A 25,861-nucleotide genomic window follows, 5' to 3' on the forward strand; every position below is an offset into this window, starting at 1 on the left:
GGTATGCATGCAGGTTTCTGGACAGCAGAGCAATTAGTGACGTTGGTGTCACATGACTTTCTGGTCCTCGCTGATACTCGGACACACAGTACTTTCTGCCTGACGCTCCTTGTCCACTTAGATGGACCTAAGGGGGTCCTTCACTCGGTCCCAGCTGCGCCTTCTACACATCACAACCCATCCTGTCCCCCAGGCCTACTCAGGAGACTCTTCTTGCTTAAAAAATCCTTGCTCCTCATCTGGAAGATGGGCACTATCGCCCTCTTCTGAAATTCCTAGACACTTTCCCTGGACCTTTTACAAGGTTGGCAACAGGATGATTGACAGAAAGACAGATACAACTAAAGGGCACAAGGTCCTTCGACCTATGGCCACTAGACAAATGCATGGGTCAGGAGATTCAGCTGTTTCCCGAGTTCCGTGGCCTACAAGTCCCTACCAAGACACCAAACTCCTCCTGACACTGGGCCCTCAAGGGCCAGGATCCTGTCTGTTTCCTCTGCAACCATCCACTGCCATTCTCAACCCTGCCAACTAGTCTGAATGCTCATCAGTAACTGGCAATGACCCAACACTAGCACATCATGAGATTACTATAAATAGAATATCACCTGAGCTGCAGCATCTCCCAGAAGGGGCTTCAATTCTGCTTGGGGTACGTCCATTCCTACACTGCTTAACTGTTTGGGACATGATCTGTCCCTTATCTTTGCCTGCAGACTACAATCAATGTCCATAGGAAAGAAGTCTTTGTTTGGCCAGACTTCGTTTGCATGTAGTAAGAAGTAAGCCTTTGGTACATCATGAATGAATGAATCAGCGAATGAATGAATGAATCAAATCAATGCTATCTTCCCAGTGACATTTGATTTACAAATCACATTCCATAGCCATGTTTTACAATTTATTATTACCTAAAATATAGCCAAAAAAGCAGGAGAAAATTGGATTTGGTTCTAGCTGATCCACGAAGGTTGAGTTACTTACGCTTTGAGGACAAGACCAGTTTGAGATGATCCAAGCAACCTAATAACCACATGTAATGTCAGAACTGAGGACTGAGAAGGTGCTTTGAAAGAATCTGTGAAGAGCAGGGGCAGCCATCATGGGGTTGAATTACAGTGAGGATCTGTAAACTGAATCATAACACGCTCCGGAAAACGAGACAGACCTTTACAGGCTAAATAAACACCCGTGGAACATTAACACAATTGTGGCTTTGGGGGATTCCATCTCCGACACAGCAAAAGAATGAGCTAAGTGTAATGTTATGTAAAGGGAAATACTTTTCAATTCCTCCTTGAAACAGAATGTCACACCATCTGGGGCATTTCTCAAAGAAGCTGTGGGAATTCATACTATATGGAAATTCTCTGAAATTCAATAGAAAGGGCCTAAGGACCCAAAGTCCCAAAAACAACTGTTTCTAAGACATCGTTAAGTGTTAAGTTTTCTGTTTCTTCCAGAAACAGGAGAAGAAAAAAAAAATCACTGTAGAATTCTAAGGAGGTTCTCTGCTCAGATCACTAGGGCTGGCTTATTTTGAACTCACGGATGGCAGCATAAACTGAAACACAGCCATTCTCTCGTGCAGCTACCTCCAGCCCAGCGAAGGTTCCAGACTCTCCAGCAGTCCACCAAGACCTCAACTGCCCCAGATGCAGTGTGCACACCCACAGTAAAAGTCAAGGGGACTTTAGGTGGTATATGGACAAACAAGCATAAAAAATGCTTGTTTAAGGTAACATACTAGAAAAAATAGCTGCTGAAACTCACAATGGCAATAATGATTAAAGGGAATGACAGTACCAACCTTGTTTGCTAGTCGTGAAAATTAGAGAAAAACATAAACTACTTAACATCAGCTGAGAGATGGTACCTAAAACAGGCTATTTTTTTTCTTGGTTGCCTGCTTCCTAGACCTTGGCTAAACTTTAAGAACAAGCTATCTATCAATAATTCACAGACATAAAATATGTATATAATTGTCTCCCATACTTACAAAATGCCTATTCATGGTTTTCCACGTTCCCACCCCGTATCTCTGGGAGGTAAGAGCCCCAATAAATATACAAAAAAAATCAAGCAAATAAAACAAGAGAAATAGAAACACAGAAAATCAACATCAGCAGAGGAGGTCAGTAACGGTCTAGTCATGCTTCTAAAATTGGAAGGAGACACATGTTTCAGGAATTTAAAGACACCATCGAGGATTAGCATAATAATTAACCCGGAGTGGATTCTGCTGTTAACATAACCCAGCTGCACTTTTCTTTCTTTCTTTTTTTTTTTCTAAGTTGGAATAAAGAAAATAATCCACATGAATCAGCAGTTATAGAGTGGGGGCACTGGCTTTATCCCAGGAGACCACCGGGAATTTTTCATTTCATGCACCATTTACAACTTCTTATAGTGAATTCCAGAATATCAGTACATACACTAACAGAAAATAGAAACACTCTTGTGTTTGTTATTTCCCTGAATCTTTACCTCATGTCCATTACCTTGATTACATTTTCCCATCCTATCACATACCGGCCCAGCAACAAAATCTCAACCTCACTGATTCTAAATGGGGCAAGATGTACAACAAGAAAATACCCACAACTTCTGCCGAGGGGGCTTTCTAGGAAAAAATGCGCCCATTTGGTAATTACACCACCAACAGTACTGAGTCCAAACGGCATGAGATCTCAAATGCAGGTCTGACCCTTTGGTGTTAAAGGTTCACTTGTTCCCAAGTTTCACTTCTGAACTGCTGTGCTCTGGCTCTTTGGGAATATTTAATAAACTGGACAATCAATGACAAGCACACTAAGGATGGAAGAATGGGAACCATAAGGATAAATTCAACCACACTCATAAGCCAGTAACTTCACTTGAACGTAGCTCCTGCAGACTGAGAAAATGCAAACGAGCCAGAGTCTCTCTTGGCAAATTCCCATTTGCTCATCTGACAAATGAATGATGGTCATGTCCTGTAGAAACCACTCGTGATAGGAAAGAAGTCTTTCCACACTTTCCAAACTAGTGTTCAATAAACTCCACAAGGGAACTCAGAGAACGTGAATACTATTCATATGAACGCGGGAAGGGAAGAAGCTGGTGGATGGGGTGGACTGGAGCAGGCACCATTTAGAGAAGAGGGAGCTCACAACCTCCTCCCTAATTCAGTTTTCTCGGACACAAGAAGGAGTAAGTCATGGCAGTGGGCTAGAAATCCCTGAAGGGCTGAGTCACTCTTGTGCTCCCACAGCCAGCGCCATGTCCAAGAGGCAACAGAAGTCGGCTGAACTACTGAATGTCTGAGAATCAAGTAAGAGGGCACTGGTGACAGCGTCTGCATCCTCGCTCACAAGGCTCCAGCACTGCGCGCACAGTCAGTACTCTGGCTTTAACCCATACAGACTCTCTCTGTGTCAGCTTCTTCCACAGAGCAGTCACTTATGCATCACCTGCCTAAGTTTTGTCAAATTTAAGGACCATCTACATCCCCTTTAAAAAAAAAAAAATGCACTGGAAACCAACACACCTGTATTTATTTCTCAGTCTTGCCCTTCGCAAAAACAGCTGCTAAGGAGGGTTGCTGCCCTGGTTTGGGTTTTTAAAAATTAGTTTGTGTTAAGATAAACAGAGTGTTTGCCTGTGTCCATCTTATACATAAACAGTGATGTGAGCACTTTGGGAAAATGCTCAGTGGCTCACAGAGCTCATGCTGTTTGGCTGCTCTGCACTGGGAAAAATTAAATGAATAGTGCACGTGGCCTCAGAAAACACATCCATGACAAAGAAGTCAGAATTCTTCAGGACACTTGAGGGAAGGACTAAAGGCGGCGGCAAATTACTTGGTGATGCCTACTAAGAACACATTTACCTTCACAACTGAAAACAGGGCCTTCTCTCTTTGACTGTGCTTTCCTCGTTGTGGGGAAAAGGTGGGAAGGGGTCCTTACATCCTTACCAAGCGGAGTGGAGTACAGGACACTGCTTAGAGGGGGTTCTTGCAATTGCTGACAAGGTTAAAATAATGCCTGGGCTTCTTCTCTAAGTAAAACGCATCCTTCCAAGCATTCTACTCTGTTGACAAGTAGGGAATATAAAGTCAATGAAGAAATAACTTGTCTTTCTGAAAACAAATTAGCATTCCTTCAAAATTAAAATTATATTTTGTGGCCACAAAGCAATATTAAGCATTACAAGCCATTATTTATAAACTCTGCAATACCAATCTGCTAAATGAATTCTGCTAAATTCTGCTAAAAAATCTTGGGAACATTCATTTTTTAATATATTTATAGAATAGCTGTCTAAGTACCAGATGATGATTTCATTACCATTATGCAAAAGAGCTTATTTAAAATATACCTTATATGGGCACAGTGAAGGGAGGAGGTTTTAATGTAAGATGGCAGAGGGGAACTTACATGGACATCAGGAAAAAAAAAATTAGTTGGGGAATGTGCTTAAGTGAATGGTCAAGTTACTCAAACAATAAAACATCTCATGCATTTTGTACATTCCCTTGCCAATGAGGACTCCTGCCTCTGTTTTGCCTAGAGATATATGGAGCTATAATCGAGTTCAGAAAGCCCCTGACAGCTGTGTGCTGCCATTCAGACCTGAAAGATTCCATGTTATGATAAAAATTAATGTACTCTGACATCCTCTGGGACTCCCTGGGCCCTGGGAATAGCTAATGAAGAAATACAACCTTGCTGGAGAACAGCACACAGCTCTGGAGTTAAGGATTAATTCAGATGTGGTAGCAGTGTGGCCCCTCTGTCATCAGCTATAAAGTAGCCAGACCTCAGGGCCAAAGGGAGTCAGCTATGATTGGTCAGAATTATTTCCTGGGTCAGGAAAGGTCAAATAAACAAAAAGCTTTACCAAATAATTGAGCCCAAGTTAGAGGCAGCCTGTCACTTTTTGCGAGTGGCTCTCAAACCAGAAAGAAAGAAAGAAAGAGAAAAAGGGTAACTGCAACATCTGATGTCTCTTGTTGGCTGTGACTGTGGAAGTGAAAACTTCTCCTCAAGAGACAGGCTTCTAGGCGATTAGAAGACCGCTGGGCGATGTCCTTCAAGAGGGGCTCTGAAAGGGTCTTGGTGTTGAGTGTGGGAGGAATACTGGTCCCCGGAGACTTGTTTCAGTGTCCCCACCAGGCTACCATCCAATACCTTTAACTTCCAAGTATCATAATTTCCTCCAAGAAAGCAAGGCCCTGGGAGTAAGGTTCATGGCAGCATTATTCGTAAAAGCCAAAAAGTGGAAATAAGCCCAATGTCCACCAAGTGATGCACAGATCAACAAACTGCGATCTACCTGTGTAACAGAATATTACTCAGCCATAAAAAGCAATGAACCACTGATCATGCTATGACATGGATAAACTCTGAGAACATTACACAAAGCCAGGCGCAAACAACGACCTATCACATGATTCCACTGGCATGGAATGTCCAGAAGTGGCAAATCGGCAGACAGAAAAATTGGCTGTTGCCTAGGGCTGCAGAGGCGGGGGAGGTGGGAAATAATGGCTCAAGAGCACAGGCACTGTTTTCTTTTTGGAATGATGAAAATGTTCTGGAATTATTGGGAATGGTTGTACAACTTAGCAGAAAAATAAGATTGAGCTGTACACTTTAAAATGGTAAGTTTTATGGTGTACAAATTTTATCTCAGTTACAAAAAATCCAGGGTACAGAGAAACCTACCCTAACACTCTCAGAATGAGTTAGATGGCCTCCAGCTGGGCTCCTTCCCCACCCCCAACCCTAACGGGCAGCCGTGGCTAACCACTCTCCAGAATCTGTCCACCTTATCCTCCAACTTCCACCATGAACAGAAAATGAGATGAAACCAAGATATAGCAAGTTCAATGAAAATAAGGTTGTATGTTGAGGGTTTGGTTTTTTTCTTTTTTGGACAATTGATAGGTTACACAAAGCACAAAGCTATGTCATTTAAGTTTGTGACATTATTTCTTCCCACTATTAGAATTATAACACATCAGGTTAAATTTATTTCTAACAACTATATTTTAGCCATTTTTAAAAAAGATTAGGTTGATATTTTTACTTTTTTTTTCTTTCTTTGACATATTAGTCCCTGAATTTTCTAAAACCTATGGCATTATTTTGTACTTTATAAGATTGAATAAGTAAGTTTACGTATATTCAATGCATTCCTGTAAAGCCCTTAGAATTGAAGTTACAGAAATACATCAGATGACCTTAAAAAAAAATGCCCATGTTGTTCTTAGAATGAAGAAAAAGAGATTATAAGAGAATATATGTCACATAACCCCTCCCCACCGACTAGGGTGGCTACAATCAAAAAGATAGCTTTAATTCAATATGAAAAGGAACACTAACAAGCGTTGGCAAGGTTGTGGAGAACCTGGACTCACTAGGCGCTGCTGGGAGGAGTGTACAAGGGGTAGCGGCTGCAGGCAAGTTTGATGATTCTTCAAAAAGTTAAATATGAAGTCACCACCCGACCCTGCAGTTCCACTTCCAGGCATATATCCAAGAGAGATGACAATACGCATCCACACAGAACCTGTACACGAACATTCATAAAAACATTATTCTTAACAGCCCCAAAGAATAAATGGCCCAAATGTTGATCAAGGTGATGAATGGATACAGCAAGCATGATATCAGAGCAACGGAATCTTATCTAGCACTAAGAAAGAATGGAGGACAGATATACATGCGGTACACAGAGGAATCTTGAAAACATTACACTACGTGAAAGAAGCCACACACGAAAGGCCACAAATCCAGAGACAGAGACAGGAAGTAGATCGGTGGTTTCCAGGGAGGTGCTGGGAGTGGAGAGGAACTGGGGAATGACAGGTAATGGGTTAGAGGGCTTGTCTTAGGATAACAAAAATGTTCTGGAATTCAGTTGTGGTAACACCTGGACAACCTGGTGAATTATACTAAAAAAACCAATGAACCGAATGCCTTAAAGTGGTGAATTTCATATGTCAATTATCTCTGAATAAAAGTAAATACAGAATATAGGTAAACAGCCTTTTTTTTTCCTTTCTTTTTAAGAATCTATGAACACAGGGGCGCCTGGGTGGCTCAGTGGGTTAAAGCCTCTGCCTTCAGCTCAGGTCATGGTCCCGGGGTCCTGGGATCGAGCCCCACGTCGGGCTCTCTGCTCAGTGGGGAGCCTGTCTCCCTCTCTCTCTCTCTGCCTACCTCTCTGCCTACTTGTGATCTCTCTCTGTCAAATAAATAAATAAAATCTTAAAAAAAAAAAGAATCTATGAACACAGAATAAAAATGCATACATCAGACTGCCATCATGGATTGTCTTGGGTGGTGGAATTATGGTTAACATGGGCTTTATTCCGTATGTTTCCCTATAATTTCAAAAATGTTCCATAAGACTTATATAGTGCTTTTAAAATCTACAAAAAAAAAAAAGAGAGAGAGAGAGAGAGAGAGAGGTACATTTAAAAAAACAAGTTAGCACCACATCCTCTGTGTGAAATACCCTTTCCAGAGAAGCAGTATGGCTGCATTCAGGGAATAGGTTTCAACCTTCCAGGGGTCTGGTCTCTGTGCTGCTTTTTCTCAACTGTTACATAAAACACAGAAAGCACAAGACAGGACCTGGGAGGAACAAATGTGTGTGAAAGAGAGAAGGGCCACCTTCACTAACTTAAAACCTCAAACTCCAGCATCATCTATCAAACCCTATCGTAAAGGGGCATATCACATGGGGTGGACCTCCACCCCAGCCCTTGGCTTCCTCAGTCTGAGGTCCAGGAGCCTCCCTGGAGGTGCCCCACCTCCCTGAGCTTTCTGCACTGGGCTGTGGGGGACGCAAGGGCTGCCTTTCGCCACGGATTCGCTCTTCTCCAGATACGCATGCACCCGACACATGAACACTAGCGCTTTTAATCCGTGGCTCTGGCCCTTCATGATACTCCATTTGACAGACGAGAAAACTGAGGGTCAGAGAAGCAAAGTAACTTGCTCAGAGTCCTAAGTTGGCAAGACAGGATTTGAACCTGAGCTGGTCTGACACCACAGTTGATGGCGGTCTGTCAGAGATCCTGTCGGTGCTCCCAGCTATGTCAGGGGAGAGGATGACGGCAGAAGGGCTGAAGCGATTATCCCTGCAGAACTCTGGGTGGGCAAAAATAACCAAGACCCCAGACGGTGGAGTTAGAGGAGGTGGGCGGGGCTCAGGGCCCCCACAGAGCAGCTCAATGAACCACCAGGGATGCTTCTGAAAATCCAAATGCCCCAGGGACATCTCAGAGAGCGGAATGGGAGTAGCAGGCAGGCATCAGTGTTTTTTAACAGCGGAGCTGAGAACCACTGGGGCCGTCCCCTGGGAGTCTGGAGATCTGATGTAGGAAACCAAAACACCTCTGTCTTTTTAGGCAGGAGACCTTTGCCCAGATCCACTTCCCAAAGCTACGTCATTTGTCAAGCTTCCCACTGCTCACACTTCTCAAGACACCAGAAGCCTTTTCTTCTGTTTCTGGTTATCAATTATTGCATAATGTCAGCTAAAATACCTACTTGATTATGAGTCGGTGACTTTTAAAAGGGAAAATAAGAGCTCTGCTGCTAACCGAGAGGACCCATTTATATTCTTCCTGAATGACAAGGTACTGGGCAGATGTTACGAAATGAACAAAACAAAGGACTCACAATTTAAAAACACAGTGTGGTGACAAGTAGTTCAACGGAAAACACAATCTTCCTTGGAGATTTTCAGCAGACGGCCACGGCGTAGCACCGCTGATTTATTTCAAAAATGCATATTCAAGTTTTTAGGCTGACAAGAATTAGCTTCTCGACAAAGTACTGGGGAAAAGAGATGGTTCCCATGTTATTAAAATGTGATTTCGGTGTGGTTGAGCACAAGTCCCCAACATGTCAATTATGTGAAAGGAGCATTGCAACGTGACAATGCGAGTGGCCCGACAGTGTCCGGAGAAAAACCGAGAAAGTCATGAGCCAAGATGGGACATAAAATCCTCAACCACAGACACTGAAATGTTCTTTCCAGGCCTTACCTAAACTAGAGCTCTCTGAGGGTAATCACAGACTTGCTGCCTTGATGACTGGGGGGGTGGTCTCAGTGCGGACCAAAGAACAGGCCTGGCAGAGCCCCGAGGGGTGAGTCTCTGTCCACGCCGAGCGATGCCAGCCTAGCTCAGCCACGTGGTCTGCACCACTCCAGCAAAGCCCTGGTTCCCAGCAGGCAAAGGTGTCCATGGTTTCCTGCAAGGAACTTTTATGGGGTGCCCTGCCTGAAATAACGACTGTACATACGATTGCTTTAAAATTTGTTTCCCAAGATTTGTAAATGTATAACCTCTATACCACCCATGGAAGTATCTGTTCAAGAACTGTAAATGGCTGAGAATCAGCATGTTAAAAGCAAAGTTCAGGTCACCAAATGAAACTGTGTGTTTCTGTTTTAGTTCCTCTGTCCTCCCTCCCATGCATCCAGCCACCCACGCACGCCACGCACACCACCCGTCCACTTCGTGAGCTTATTACAAAGAGGTACACGTAATAGCTGCAAAGGATACTGATAATGATAACAACAATGGTGATCCTGCTAATATTCATTAAGTGTGGATTAGGTATCAGGTAGTACTATGTTTTAGAAACATTATGTTATTTAGTCCTCGCAACAACCCACGCTATTACCATGATCTCCCATGTTCACTGATGAAGAAACTTAAAATCAGAGAGATGAAGGAAGTTGCTAAGGTCCCCATGTAAGAAAGGTATGGAACAGAGATCCCGAGCTAAGATAAAGATGAATTAGACAAGGTTGCTGCCTCTGTGGGGCTCAGCCTAATGAAGAAAAATCAATGAAGAGAAAAGCATCCCCAAAGTATTGGGGCAAGATCACTGGATGGGTTGTCGACACTCTGCTAAGTGACTTGTCAATTCAACCATGGAGGGGATGGGCGAGGGGGAACATGGAGGCTCTGTAGAGGGCGGGACCAAGTCATCCAGTGAGCAGGCAGGGGACAGGTCAGGAGTACAGGCCCAGAACCAGGGGGCAGAACCTCTACACATGTCTGTAAGCAGAGTACAGAGACACAAGGCTGGGACGACACAATCATAAATGAGCGTGGAGGAAGGCCCTGCCCCCGCAGGATGTGGGAGACCACACGAGCAGATGCAGCCTTTTCAGTTCAGGAAGCAAGACACCAACAAAAGGTTCTTCCACAGGACAGTGTCAGGGCTGCGTGTGGGTTTAAGAGTGATCACTGGGGCAGTTCAGACGCCTAAATAGCAAACGACCCTTTGGACGTCTTCTGCCTACCTGAAGGGCATCATTATGAAAAAAAGTAGGAAGTAAGGGGAAATGAACACTGGTATTTGGAGTAAATGTGCAGAGTCCAATTGTGAATGAGAGTAACAGCTGCCATTTCTGCTTAAACTGACTCCACAGACAGACACCTCCACATATTTGGTGAAAATAGTCGGAGTTCCTCAACTGAGGGGAGGAGCCTCTCTTCCACTGGGTTTGTTTAACCTCATTTCCACATATTTCAGCAAAATAATTTCCTCTTGCTGATAGAAAATTGGCTGGAAGGAGCATCTCCTTCAACCTTGAAGTGACCTTAATAATTGTCCCTGTAGGCAGGCGTTGTCATCCATCCTATTAATGGGACAAATTGCCTTCGGAGGCAATGCGTCCTACATGATGCATTTCCCAAATGAGACAGATCTTTCTGATTCTCCAAACTACTGTTTCAGCTGAGCTCAGTGGCAGCACACAGTTTTGAACCAAGTTGTAGCCTTAACTACCTAGTAGCTAGCATGACCTTGGTCAAGGTCCTTAATCTCTTTAAACCTCAATATCTTGATCTAGGAAATGTGACTCATCACAGCTTTAGGTCAAACCATGAGACACTGCCATTCTTCTACCATTTTTGACCTACCCTCTGAGGCCTAGTGAGGATAAAATGGGATGACATTTAAGTGCTTAGCTGTGCTTGACACATAATAACTAGGTAATAAATATGAGCAATTATGATCATCATAACACTGACCATCATCAGCGTTATATGGTTCCAAGCCCAAATTAGGACTTCAGTGTCTTCATTATTTAATAACATTTAGTTGTTGTAGTTGACCTGCTTTCCCATACGGCGTTATTTACAAACCTCAGCACAGCACACTGTTCTACTCCAACTCTTATCTCTTCTCCTAGTCTCTAAGTATCAAAGAGTACTGCAGAGTATCTGTAGAGAGTTGAAATTAACCAAGCATACAAACATTGGCTATACACACTTACATAATCTTGACCAGGCCTAATATAATCCATTTCCTAATAATCCATTTCCTATTATGAGAAATAATAAGACAAGGTGCTATTAAAATGAGTTACATTTCAAGAGACAGTCGGCTCTGGTCCGAGGATTGCAAACCACAAATTCCAGATCAAATCCCAAATCCAACCCACTTATTGTTTTTGTAAAGTTTTATTGGAACACAGAAACGGTCATTGACAAGTTCTCAGTGGCTGCTTTCGAATTACAAACGTCTCACTCAACAATCAAGATGCACTCAACAGTAGTTGCTACAGAGACCATCTGGTTCATAAAGACAAGAATATCTATCTATCTATCTATCTATATATATATGGATTATTTAAATATATATACCTGATTCTTTATGGAAAAACTTTGCTGACTTGTTCTCTAGTCCAGTGATTTAAGTGGTCATTGTTGAGCATGAGCAATAAAATTATTTGCTAGAGCTAAAGACATAACATGCGTTATGTATTCATCGGTGGGATGGTGAGTGTGGGAAGAGGCAGCCACAGAGTAATTGTATCTGTCCTCCAAAGCTGGGTTTTTATTCTTCCTGGAAGGCAAGTTTTTTGTGTGTGCCTTCAATTAACATACATCACTTTGATGTCATGAAACATGATAGTGATAGCTGAACGGAGAATTCTGTTGGGAAATCAAAAGTGTTTATTTTGCAAACATCGTTGTGGTTAATTCGAACACAGTTTCATGTATTCCTTAGCTGTGATGACTTTTAATGGTGCCAAAAAGCTCACTGAATTTTTTTTTTCTGACAAATTTATTTGCAATGTGGCCCCTAATTAATGTAATAAATACTCTTCTCCACTAAGGATATGTTTTTGAAGATAGTCATCATGGGAAGCCAGCAAAAAGTCTTTAAGCTTCACAACTCTTCTAAGAAAGAAACAAGGCACAGGAGAAGTGAGATGGCAAATGGTTCGCTTCCAGTGTCTAGCCCAGTTCCTGGCACAATTGCAAACATTGACTAAATAATGGAGTAAGGGGGAAAATGAAAAAATACACAGAAAAGGAGTGGCGAAGAAGGCACATGAGATTCTTCAGTGCTCCAAAACACGCAGGCTAATTATTTTCAGTATGTGCCACTACACCTTCCATATACACCTGTATATTCAAAGCAGGATGTTCTTACAGCAACACTAATCATCTGGAGAAAGTGCCAAAAGCCAAGGGAAACAGATGTAGCAACAGCAAAGAAAATAGAGACTAGGCATTTATTTCAAAAGGAAACTGCAAAGCATCCCTCAAATCAAGGGCTTGGTAAAGGGTAACAATGAGCAGGGGGAAATGCTCAGCAGAGTAAGACGTCCACTGAGACCCTCAGGGGAGCATCACTACAGGTGACGATCACTTCTGCCTGGCTCTTGCGATGCTTCTAGCTTGTGGGCAATAGGAAGCTCATCTTCCCTCTGCTCTTGACTGTCAGGGATCTCGGAGCTCATTCTCAGGTCCAATTTTCAAGGACTGCGAAAGTCCTTGTAAGATCCACACTTCCACTAGGACCACATCTTACAAGTCCACTTCATCCCTTTTCCTTGTTCAAGCAAACTTTTATTTCTATTTTATCATACCGTATGTATTCTTGAAAACCTTTCAGAGCATCTTAAGATCAAGATAAGAAAAATACACATTAATAACACTCAGAGGCACAACACACTGAGGTGTCCCTGGTGGGCATTATAGCGCTTCTCTCCAAAACCATAAAAAAAAAGGTATGTGATAATCTACTTCACATAGATCTGGAAAGCAAGGTACAGAGATGCCAATAGTTTGCCCGAAGTCACACAGCTAGTAAGATAGCAGAACTGGGATTTAAATCTAAGTTCTGCTGTGCCACAAAACTCTACTCTTTCCACACCATGGCTGGCACACTATGGCTCTTGTGCAAATCTAGCTCATCTCCTGTTTCTCCAAATAAAGTTTTATTGGAAAACAGTCATGCTCACCCACTCAAATACTGTCCACGGCTGCTTTCATGTCATAAAAGCAGAGCTGAGTAATTGCAACAGATATCTCAGGGCCTGAAAAGTCTAAAATATTTATTCTCTGGCTCTTTACAAAAACGTTTGCCAACCCCTGCATTATACTGTACTACTGTGAGTTAGTATTTTTGTTTAATAAGAAATGGCAGTACAGAAAATGATTCTGAAATTTTAAAAAAGAATTATATTAAAGATACCTAAAGAATTAAATTTCAGAGGGAAGAAATTTATTTACGAGGGAATCGTTCTTCCCTGATATCTCTCTATATATTAAATGATTCACAATATAATTTTTCAATACCCTAACATGGAAAATGTATGGGATGGGGAAAAATTAACTTGTAGACTTTTTAACTCTTTCCTTAAAAAGTCGTAATTAAGATCTAGATTTAGAGAGTTCATTACGGCTAAAATCTGCCTCTCCTCTTCTCCTTTCTTTTGGATTTTGTACTGTGTAGAAAAGCAAAGCAATATGATCCTTTGCTAGGCAAACCAGAAATGGATTTCTCCTGTCGAGCAAAGAGGAATGCAGATATGTTGGCTAAAACATTATTCTTAAAATTGAGCTGAGAAGAAAAAGAAAGATTAAGCCGTAATTTACACATCGGTCTTCAGGGTAATTTATCCCTCAAAATGTAGAATTTATTTATAATTTATGGTCCACCCACTTCCATAGAAGGATCTGAGACAGCGAAATTTGGAATAAGGATCCAAGAATATTTTATCTGGGTTCAGTAGATTCAAGTTCTGAAAATAATTTAGTAAAGAGTAAAAATAAATAACTTTGTTAAAGATTGTCCCCCTCAAATGTTTAAAAAATAAAGAAAACTGTTCTCTTAGCAGTTTTTTTAAAAAACATCACTATTCTATATTATTTTCTAAATGAAACAAAGTTTAATTTCCTTAAATTATACTGGAGACAGAAAGTTGAGAAGGTAAAGTAGAGATCTATGACCAAAAATGAAGTTCTAGAAACCATCAGAATTGTATATATTATTTTAATATGAACTGACTATTGATTTCAATTAATTTTCAGAAGAAATCAAAACACTTGGTCAACACTGTAAGAGCTGATTGGTACCTGGGATCCAAGCCAAGAATTTCCTGTATTATGTGCCATTACCAGTTTTCAAAACTCCAGGACTGGAATCCAGGTGTCCATTATTTCAGGAGTACCCAGAACTCAAACATTATATCTTCTGAAAAAGGCAAAGTATCTACAGAGCTTCTAGTTCTAGTAGCTGTCAAACTGTTCCTCACTCTGTTCAAAATATGCACTTTTCAGGAGCTAAGTAGCTAGAAACCAGGAATGAAAATGTACAAAAGTGCCCCAAACAATGGACTATGGTTGCAGAGCCCAATTCAGAAAATGCCAGTATTTGGTCTGCATGACTAGTAAAGGTCCCAGCTCTTCATACTCAAATGGATGCCTCCGCCTGCCAGCCAGTGTGGAGTCTGGCTGTTGTCCAGGATTGCAGTTTAAACAAAATTTCCTTCAAAATTCAGTTTGGTTGGGACTTACCACAGGCTCAGGCTTGGAACTTCCCAATAATGCGCAACATAATTCAACCTGAGACACACTGGCCGACCGCTACCACCACTAACTATGGGGAGAACTGCCTGGAAGCAGGCAGAGGATTCCTGTCCTGACCACCCGGACGAGTGAGTGGAGAGCGGAATGAATGAATGCATGTAGAGGTGGGAGAGGAAGGGGGTGGTCAGAGTGTACCGTGCCCAGCAAAGCTGGCGTCGGCAAGCAGCTGTGTACATCCTCTCGATGGTAGACTACCCCACCACCTATGCAGCACTCTTGCCCGAGAATTAAATGGGCACTGGACCAAGCTCTAGAGTTAGCTACACTTCCTGAGAAATTCGGGAGACAAAAGAACACGTTCAATGGCACCACTGGGATGCAGTTCCTCCAGTATAGGATACAAAAAACTCTTGAGGGCAACCTTATCACTTCAACAAGCTGCATTAACTTAAAAAAAAAAAAAAGAGGGGAAAGCTACAGATTAAAGTGCATTCATTGCATCTGAACAAGCAATTGATTTGAACTAACTGAAAGACAGCATGGGCAGGTTTCCTGCTTGTAATGGTGTTAAGGTGCGAAACTGTGGAGTAATGTTTTGCTCAGGCACATCCCAGTACAGGAATCACGCTGAAACGTGGGACTGAAGGGTGAGACACAGCAAGAAGAGCTGTTCTAGATTCAGACACACTTGGGTTCAAACTGCCAGATACACCACTAAAGCTGGAAAAGCGATTTAGCCTCTCCGTGAAAGGCTGAAGCCTTTCAGTTGGTAAACTAGAGAGAAAACAAATGCCTAGAGTGGCTATAAGAAATGAAAGAGAGAATCCACGTGCAAGTGCTCAGCACCTCGCCTAGCACAGAATAAACAGCAAGCTGGCTAGCAGCTATTATTTTGTTCAACTGTTATTAGTGGTGCTCATTCTGAAACAGACCCCCGCCCTCCACCTCTCTTCCCCTGCCCGGAACAAAGACGGCATCCGGAGTGGGCTGACGGCACAGCTCCTCCTGGTAGAAGGCAGACGGAGCGGGCTCTAGGACAGGCTGCCCCCTCCAGCAGCGTTCGCATCTAGCATCTGTCTCTACCTTTCCGTGTGTCGGGCTGCACAACAAGCCACCTCTACCGGTGCAGAGAGGCGCACAAAGGCTAGAGCGCGCACCGGGGCGAATACACGCGGAGAGAGGAGGCCAGCCACACTTCTGGCGCGCTCGCAGGCTTCCAAACGCGTAGTCAACGGGGCGTCCAAGTGGAATTTCAATGCGAGGTTTTTCCTCTCCTCAGTCCAACAGCACAAAAGGAGACCAGTTCTGAACTGGCAGGCCTTCTTTCCTGTGTCATTATGTTTTACACACAGGAAATTTCCAGGTCTGAAGATGGGGAGGTGATGAGAAGCAGGAGGCTACACGTGGTTTTCGGCAGCCCAGCCACCTGCACTTGCGTTCACTTCTGACAGTGCACGAAATCTGAAGGCCTGTAAGTACTAAACTGTCATCTGCCTATCCAGGAGAGATTTCACTTTGGCAGTATTTCAAAAGTAAAATCGCTCACTTTTTTATGCATATTTTCGCCACCACAATATTTCTCTAAGCCGTGTAAAAGGCTGGATCTCAAGAGACATATAAAAAGAGGTTTGCGGTACAGGGTTTTGCTAAAAGGAAAATCGCCTTCGTTTCTGAACCTACAAGTACAAAAATTCAGTCATTTGCTAAAATCTAGGATTAGAGCAAAATGGGTGATAGCTTTCGCCAAGAGTTTGAGGTTGGTGATTACAAAAGGCAGTTGAATTTGATGATTTCTGAACTGCTTGAACTAACAGTCCTGCTACACCTTGGAAGACAGTCCTGTTATGTAACTGCTGGCGCGCCTGCTGCTCCCAGCACGGCCTGACCCAGGGACTGGAGGGAGCACAGAGAGGCCGTACCGTGTCAGGGACAGTGTGACAGTCAGAACTGGAGGGAAGTCCCATGCCTGCTCCCAGTCTGCCACGTGACCCTGCAAGAGTCACTCACTGCCTCTGCTCTCAGTTTCCACTGCATTTTTAGTGAGAGACAGGGCCGCGCGGTGACGAGCAGGAGGCCTGGAGAGACTGCAGCAGAGGCTCTCGGCACTGGGGGTGGGGGGTGCCTGCTTCCCAGCTGTGGGCCCTCAGATAGCCCACCTTCCCCTTCTAGTCTTGCTCTTCTCATCTGTATAACAGAATAAGAAATAGCAGCAAATCAGAAAATGCACGCAAAGGGTTCTCAGTGTGTGGCCCACAACAGTCCTGCATACATGAACTGCTACCGCTCATTGCTGTTTTACTACTATTTTTCCAAACAACCCCAAAAGCAGTTCGAGGAGTCAGCCCTGAGCAATAACACTGCTTGCTGGCCCCTGAGCTTACAGCTTCTCGTCTGAGAGGAAGTGGGCTTTCAGGGGCCAGCACTCTCTTCCTAGAGCCCAGAAGAGCAGCTGGGGCTCCAGAGGCACTCAGGGTGTGCGAAGTGATCGAGCAAGTGACGCAGTTACACCCTGACCTGACCTTGTCTGGGAGCTCCAGAGAGCACACACAGACGGTTCCGCCGGGTCCGCCAGCTCACTGTGGACAGGACCAACTGTTCGGTGAGTGCAGGGCCTGCATTTACAGGGACCGTCCAAGTCCACTCAAGACTCTGACTTTGTATTTCAACCCCAAGGACTCAGACCACTTGCTAAAAGGCTTTAGAGAACAAACTTCCTTGCCGTGTGAAAGAGCAGAGTGAGACGCTAGGACAGACTCAAGAGCGACTGGCCACCGGCCGACACAGCGAGCTCAGATCTCTACAGAGCCTTCTGACTATTGGGTTGAAATGATTCCCCACACGTCCGTCATCTGCTGGAAGAACTATAAAACCAACCCAGCCTAACCCAAAGACAACTTGTCATTTATCAGCATTCTCCCAAATTCAGTCATCCTGGTGCCACTTCTGGAACCGTCTTATCCTTGGCACCACCTGTACTGTTATTAACTTAATCCTCGTGTTTAAATCAATTCACTGAAAAAAAAATTAAATGCAGTTATTTTTTTTAAATGAAATTCAAACTGCTATGTTAAATGAGAAACCAGTATTGCTTGCCCTCAATATGAGGGAACCATAAAAATAAACACTTGGAAACAAAATATTGTAATTAAAATGGAGCTGGCCACCACTGCTTTTCCCCAGCTCCGGGTCAGAGCTCTGTTCGCTCGCTCTCTCTCTCTCTCTCTCTCTCTCCCCGTTACAAAGGGGGTAGACACGTGACAGCATAAACATGTGCCAGCCCCTAGTGAAGGCGTCCTCCTTTGGACATTTGGAAAGACTAAAAAAGAAGGAAAGAAGAGTAACTTTCCCACAACGTGAATCCATGTTTTGGAGCCATGTTCACACACCAGATAAAATCATCCCAGACGTGGAAACGGTAGAACTGTCTCATGCTCTGATTCTTGGCCCCCTTGGAGGGCTGGATAAATAAGGCTACTCATTCCTGGATGAATGAAAATGTGCTTTTTCTCGATTCTGAGATGCACTGCAAAAATGTCGGTAATCAAGATGCGTCCTACAATCGGCTGGTTTTTATTAGCCACTTTTCCTAGTGCACGAATAATATCTCTCCTTTTTTATTGGGGGAGCTGTTATTAGATTGACGACATGTCTCATAATGAGGGTGACTCAAGAAGTATAGAAAATACGGCACACCTTAACAGGGCCAATATAAATGAGCCTGCTGTTTGGACGCCAGGACAACACAACAGCCTCACGTTTGTGTTCTCCCAATTGTGTTCATCTGATAATAACATTACAACAGCAAGATATTATGATCTATAACCCTCCACTGGAACACTCACAGATTCTTGGCCTTGAACGCTTGAGCAAAATGCTGCACGCTACGGAGCAGAGCAAGGTCCAGGGTCATTGCTTCTACCTTGGCTTTGTGCTGGAATGAGAGAAAATAAAAAGAAATGATAAATAACAGCAAGTTTAGTTCATGGTATCAAGTTACAGTAAATGTGTTATGGAACATGTCGGAATTCCCCTGTTTAATATTAGACGCCCAGAGAGAATATAAATCATCGGAATGAATGGAAGAACAGGGCTTTTACTGCCAAGTTTGGGAGGATGTGAGGCTGGGAATCTGCTAAAACCACAGGCTGGGGATTGTGCTATTTCACTCAGCACCCAGAGGAGGCTCCAAAGGGTCTTCAGGCTCACGCATCTCCTCTCAATCTGCATTCTAAAAAAAAACCATAAAAATAGGGGAACACCAGGACAAAGCCTGGTCTGTGCAAGAATTCAGTAGATGATATTTTTATCTCAAAAGATTTCAGATCCATCCAGGTTCTGAAATAATTCCATTGAGCCTGTGTCAAAAATTAAAGACGAATCATTTAGAGAAAAGTACAAAAGCAGGCAAAACTCATTTATTCCAATGGACCCTGAGTGACCTAGATCCCAGAGAGACCTCTGGTTTTACAACCCGGAAAACCCTACAGATAGGTGGAGCACACGTGGATAGTAAGAATGACTACTGTGAGTTCGGGGCTGACCATGCACCTCCTCATTTCATCCCCACAGCTACTCAATGGGTTCTACTTCCCCTATTTTACATGTGGCCTCTTGTAAGAGATCCCAGAGCTAAGAAGAGTTGGGGGCAAAGATTCACCCCAGTCAGTCTGACATCAAAGCCCATGTTCTCTCCTCAACAGAAACCAGAAGGCCAGGGGCATCAGGATTTGAACAAATCATGTTCCACTGGGCAGTGTCCTAGCATAATTCTGGAAAGATGAGGGTTGCCTTTCAGACTTGCCCCATGTTTATGGGGCACTCCTAATTTTTAAGACTGGCTGGCCTACAGGGTACGCAGTTAAATACTATCCCTTCTTAGACCTCTGTCCTCCAAAGCACATACAGCCAAGAATGCCGGGGCCACCTGCCTGTCCAGACAAGCTAATTCCCAGAGAACAAATGGCAAGGCTGGGAATTCTCATCCGGACTGTGATGCTTCAGTGGGACCGAGGAGACAAGCACTACGCAGGGGGAGGCCAGCAGCACTGCCAGGCACTTCCTCCACCTCGATTGACTAATTCAGGGAGAGATACAAACTGTGCTGAGATGCTTAGTACATCGCAGCACTTTGTCTTGGCTGCCTAAATGCTGGGCCGAACCCGGGTCCCCAGCCTTGAACAACAAGCATCAGGCAATGGCAGCTGGGAGGCCAAATGACTTTGGGCCATTTAACATAGCTGAGCCTCGGTTCCCTCATGTATGAAAGCAAAATAATAATTATCTCCTCACAGACTTGTGAGAGTGAGTGTATAGCACCTCACACCCAGCCTGCAAGAGAGAAGGCATTTAACAAACTTAACAAGAAGTAGATACGGTATCTCGTGCGCCAGATACCGTAGATACGGTATCTCGTGTGCCACTGTCTGCAACAAGAAGTGGTTTGCGTGGGCTACAGAGCAGCGTGGGGGATGGAACAGTATTAACGAAGCCTGCGTCGGACCAGCTCGCTGTTAGATCCCAGTCCATCCAGGGCATGTCTCCTAACAGAGCCAAGGTTTAGGGAAAGAGATGTAAGGTGATAAAATGACTACCCCAATCCCCAAAAGGCATATAGGTGGTGAAGGCAAGTTGACCCATGTAGACTGAATTTCCTCGGGTAACAGTGGCAGGTGCACAAGCGTGCCCATTTCAGGAGGAGGAGGAGAAACATTTAACCTGAGCCAGGAAGAGGGGAAAATATCACCACACGGGTTTTGTTAGGTTTTGTTTTTATTCTCTGTCTTAGACCAGAGAATAGTAGAGCTGGAGGATCCACAGTGACATGAGGCCACACCCCTTGTCTTCTAGAGAAAGACACCACCAGCCGCAGAAATGAACGCACCTGACTGAGGTTGCACCATGTAGACAGCTTGGGCCTCCAGACCAGGAGAAAAACCCCACTCACTCTCTGTCTCCGTGGCTGATGACTGTCCGATGACTAAAATCTCTTCAGAGTACCGAGTCTGTCAACAGCTAACTTTTATTCCCCACAGATTCCTACTCCATCTGACATTAAGAGTTAGCGAATAAAGTGGCCTTTGACCCTTACACTACGGCCTCTGGCCCCAGCCTTACTTCACTTAGAAGATGCTCACTGCCACACAGAGGATCTTACAGAACTTGGAATATATCACGAGAGGAAAGCTGCTGGGCAGGCAGTGGGAAAGACACCGTTCCTCTCAGCCAAGCCCCTCAGGGAAGCCCCATGGGACATGCAGGCTGCGTATCATAAAAATGCTTATACATATTTCCCCCATCAAACAGGGAGAACATTCCCAGATGGTGACCCCAAAGCAATCTCTCAAAGGAAATGATGGCTCAGCCAAGTGGGCCAGTACATCCTTCTGTGCGTACAGCTTACAACAGGTAAGTTGCCGTTTGGTCCTCCCCCTTCACTTTAAAATAAAGTACAGAGCTGCCACTACCAGTAAGTACAAAATCGGAACATACACATCCAGAGGGAACAAGGGGTCACAAGCCAGCGAGTAGTTCAACAGACTAATCCACAGGCTGTGGGTTCCTAGGCTCTGGAGGTCAGTGACTCAAGTCCACACACTATTACTCAGGTAATTCCCCTGCCCCCAGCATCAGGTTTCCTGTTTCTGCTACTGACCCTGTGAAATGCAGAGAAACTATGTGCAATCTGGTCAGTGCAGGGAAGAAAAAACACACAGCTTTTAGAATGTGTGTGTGTGTGTGTGTGTGTGTGTGTTCTGACTGTCTCACAAACCTAGCAACATGATAGACATGTTTATCATGGGAAGCATTCAAAACAGGAGCCCACAGCCCCGGCACCGCAGGCAACACCCACGAACTGCTGCCTGCTGGGTGGGGGCCGGAGGCTCCGTCCACCAGTGTGAGCTTTCCTGCCGTGTCTGGCCAGGAATCCAGGACTGATCACAATGCACCTCTCTGGTGTAACTCACAGACTTCCTGTTGTTACTGTTAACTTTGATTTGGAACCAGTTATAGACCCACAAGAAGTGGCAAAAACAGCACCTAGAGTCCCGCACCTCCCAGCACTGCCAATGGTGACATCTTACCCATGTCTACGGCACATTATCAGAAGCAGAAAACCCACAGTGGTTAAACACAGCCCATGAGACCACAGACATTACCTGGGCTTGACCAGTTTGGGGATGCACTCAGAGTCTTGCATTTGGACTATCTTTTTATAGAATTCAATGACAATTTACTCCGCATAGATTCCTATGACAATCACCACATTTAAGATACAGACTGTTCCACCACCACTACAGAACTGGTGGTTTTTTCCATTAGAGGTGTTAAATTAGCATTTGCCATCTAGAACATAAGAAGTCCAGGCTTTCTCTGGGCCGGGTTTGCTCTTTGGCAAATCAAACACATAAACAAAGTCCTCACTTAAAACCCCTTAGTAGGTTAGAACAGCCAATAAGCTACAGTCCAGCTTCCTTAGTACGGCTCACACGACTGCGTCCCTACCGACCAGGAGAAGGTATTCCAGTGTCCTCACCAAACAGCTCCCAAACCTTGGTGTCTTAAAACAAGGATCACTACTCACACACACTGATCCCAGGTCAGTAAAACAATGTTCATTCTGGTTAGCCAGGGGCCCAGGCAGATAGGGCCTCTACCTTCTGTCTCATCACTCGCCGCTACTGTGTGGGGAGGAGAATGTGACAAACTGCACAGAGGACAGATCTGAAGGCCTCCCCCCGCCACAGTACAGATGTCACTTCTGCTCACACTGTGTGGCAGAGCAAGTCATGTGGTCATGCCCAGCTTCAGAAGGCACTGGCCTCCATGTCCTCAAAACTATATAGAGAAATAGATACATATACAGAATATAGACAGTGCATATATCAAATATATATGTATCTATTTCTAAATGTATTTCTGTATTTGTATTTCTATATATATAGTGGAAGAAATGGAAATGCATGCGTGTGTGTATGTGTGTGTGTGTGTGTGTGTGTGTGTAAAATGAAGAACGGTAATGACTAACACACAGTCTAAGACTTTCCCCTTCCGGGGGTTATTTAAGGCCACTTTCCACTTCACAGTTTCATTAATTACAGAAAAATTTAGAAAAGGCAGGTGAATACGGACAACAAAAAGCATCTACAATCCCACCAACTCCGAAATAAACTGTTAACCTTGCATACGCCCCTCACTTCTTCTTTGCCATCTAGATAGAGCCATCCATCCATCTATCCACTCAGCTTTGTTTAACTGGAAGAACTTCATACCAAGAGCTTTGAATCTTAAAATGCAATCAGATGCTTCTCTCAACCGTTGCCCAAATCCTCACTCTGCTCTCTAATCACACCAGTACAATATCTTCTTGTCTCAGGCAGAATAAGAATGTAAATTTACTTTAAATTATGTATACAGATGCGGGTACCCATCCTTTTAAAACAGAACTGCACAGGTGGCATCCCGCACAGGAAGCATCAGGCAACTTTGAAGCAGCTGAGAAGCCCACCTGCTCCTGACACCCCAGGCTCAGCCACAAAAGCAGAGTAATTAAGCAACCCACATACTCTTCCTCCATTTCCCTGGGATCTGAGGACACTTGCTGGTGGCACAGTTTATGGACACCCTCGATAGGCCAAGTTTTCTTGGTCTATTCTTTATTTACATTCTAAAATCTGCCTCAATGACTCAAGAGTCTATAAATGCCCAACCAAAGGGATTGCTTGCCGCTGTGATGGAAGAGTGATCACTCATATCATTTTATGACTACAAACTAGCCAAGTGTGACTCAGATGTGATACTGCCTGAAACCAAAGGAGCCATATGGGGACCGTGTGGTATTTAAGTGGAGGAGCAGGGAGACATTGTCATCCACAGCAGAGATAGCAGACCCAGGCTGACCTGGGGCCACAGCCCAGCGTGGTCGCAGCAACAGCAGCATGACTTCAGGGCAGCTACGTGAATGCTCTCAGCCTGAGCTGCTTCAATGGAAAATGGCCACTTGCCTTGTGTGTAGAGTAAAATGAGGTATGCTGTATATAAGGCCTAAGACACTGAAATCATAACTATGATAATCATTATTTTGAAGGCCACTACTAAAATGTGATACCTGTTGTTCCTCAATAATAAAGCATATTAGTAATTGTGGTCTCCTTTCTCCATTTCATAAAACTAACTTCAATAACTCAGAGAAAGTATGAATAGCAACTCGGCACTTGAGGATGATACCCGACCCCAAAGCAGGAAGAAGGGGGCTTGCTGAATCCCCTGGAGGCCATGGTAATCCAGTTTCCAAATTCCTTAAGTGGTCTGAATCAAAGGGCATTGGTGAAGGCCATGGACTCAAGCTGCACTGCCTGGTTCCTCCACTGACCAGACAGGAAAGTTACATCTCCCACCTGTGCATTCAACATTTCCTTCTGTCAGACAAAAGTCTTACCAGAAAGTGAGGTAATATATGTAAAGCATTTAGAATAGTGCCTAACTACTTGGCAAGTATTCTGTAATTGCTAGCAATGATTGTCTTTATTGTGATTGTGTCTGTTTTCATCCCTACCATTGTCAGCACCATCATAATCATCACCACCATCATCACCATCACTGCAACCATCATCATCACCATTATTGCCACGACCACCACCATCCTCACCACCACCACCATCATCATCACCACCACGACCACCATCATCATTACCAGGATCATCATCATCACCACCATCATCATCACCATCATCACTGTCACCATTGGCACTGAACTGCTTCACTCTTCACTGCAAGGGCCGAATTGGACATAACAGGCCAATGGGAGTGATCTTAGAACACTGGCCATATGCGCCCTCGCCCGACAGCACCTTCTATCTCTACCTATCCCAACTTGATCACCCACCATTTCATAGATATAGAATCTGAAGTTCTGAAAGCTCTTCAGAGCCAAGGTTCATACCAAGCCATGATTATAATCACTCTCAATACTCAAAAATAACCCGATACTCCACATAACCCACCTCCTCTCCCCCTCAACCTTTCCCCACTCCCCAGGCCCTCAAATCAAGGCCAACCCTGGGGAAAACCTCCAGATCTCTAAGTGCCTCATAAAAAGCAGCATGCTGATGTTTATCAGCGTGAATTCATTCACTGACTCTGCCTCTAGTGGTAAATATATATATTCCATGGACTGCACCCCCTTTACTTATTTTCTACGCCCTCCATCGTTGCAACAGGTAAGAAGAAAGATCTCACCCATAGTCTGCTTGCCGTCAATGGAAGAACAGAAAAGGTAATATCTCACGGCAAGAGGCATTTAGGAAACTGTATATAAATAATTCAAGTGGCCAACTATACTTAAAAAAATAACTTTTACTTAAAAATCATCATTAATTATGAAGTGCCTATGAATTAGTGGGAGGTATATCAATGTTTTTGCTCCACAGTCTGATTTCTCCCTGTAATGAATCCAAAGTATTTGGTACGGGACCAAGACCCATTGGGCACTATGAGGCACATTCAGTGCAATCAAGCCAAGTATACTTCAAAATGCTCTCAGCTCGCACACGACCTTTGCTTCCTCCACTCAGCCTGACCACTTACACTTCTGACATAGTCCTAGGGCAGCAGCTCTAGTGAGAATAGCTCTTCATTTTGTGTTGAAAGCACCATGTCTGAGTTGGTCAAAAGAAGAGTACACAGTCCATCTGGAGGTAGAAAGATGGAGAAACCCAAGAAACCTCTTGCTGAGCAAGAGCAGGGAGCCCAGACTCCACGGGACCAGAGGAAACTCTCCTTCAGCAGTGGGAACTCAGCACATGCTATGGCAGATACAAGATTTACCATTTAAGGGCCACTAGCTACTGCACATCCTAACCTGAAGGTGCCAGTCCATGAGGATTTGATGTGTGTGTGGCTACTTCTCTCTTACACTAATGGAAGAATTCATTTCTGTGTTTCCCTAAAAAAAAAGTTCTCATTTACATATACTCATTGACTATAGTAACCGAAAAAATAAAAAAGAGCACC

General features: G+C 44.0%; 1 protein-coding gene across 14 annotated transcripts in view; it reads right to left on the reverse strand.

Moving 5' to 3' along the window:
- The window catches only part of WWOX (WW domain containing oxidoreductase), a 958,224-nt gene that overhangs the window by 691,303 nt on the left and 241,060 nt on the right, over nucleotides 1-25,861 (reverse strand). For all 14 annotated transcript variants that reach the window (XM_082711173.1, XM_082711171.1, XM_082711170.1 and 11 more), the window contains one exon: nucleotides 18,694-18,782. In XM_082711173.1, the coding sequence (XP_082567299.1) occupies nucleotides 18,694-18,782 (89 nt within the window). The remainder of the gene's footprint in view (nucleotides 1-18,693; nucleotides 18,783-25,861) is intronic.

This window comes from Mustela nivalis (genome assembly GCF_964662115.1).
Source record: "Mustela nivalis genome assembly, chromosome: 18".
Classification (NCBI taxonomy): domain Eukaryota; kingdom Metazoa; phylum Chordata; class Mammalia; order Carnivora; family Mustelidae; genus Mustela; species Mustela nivalis.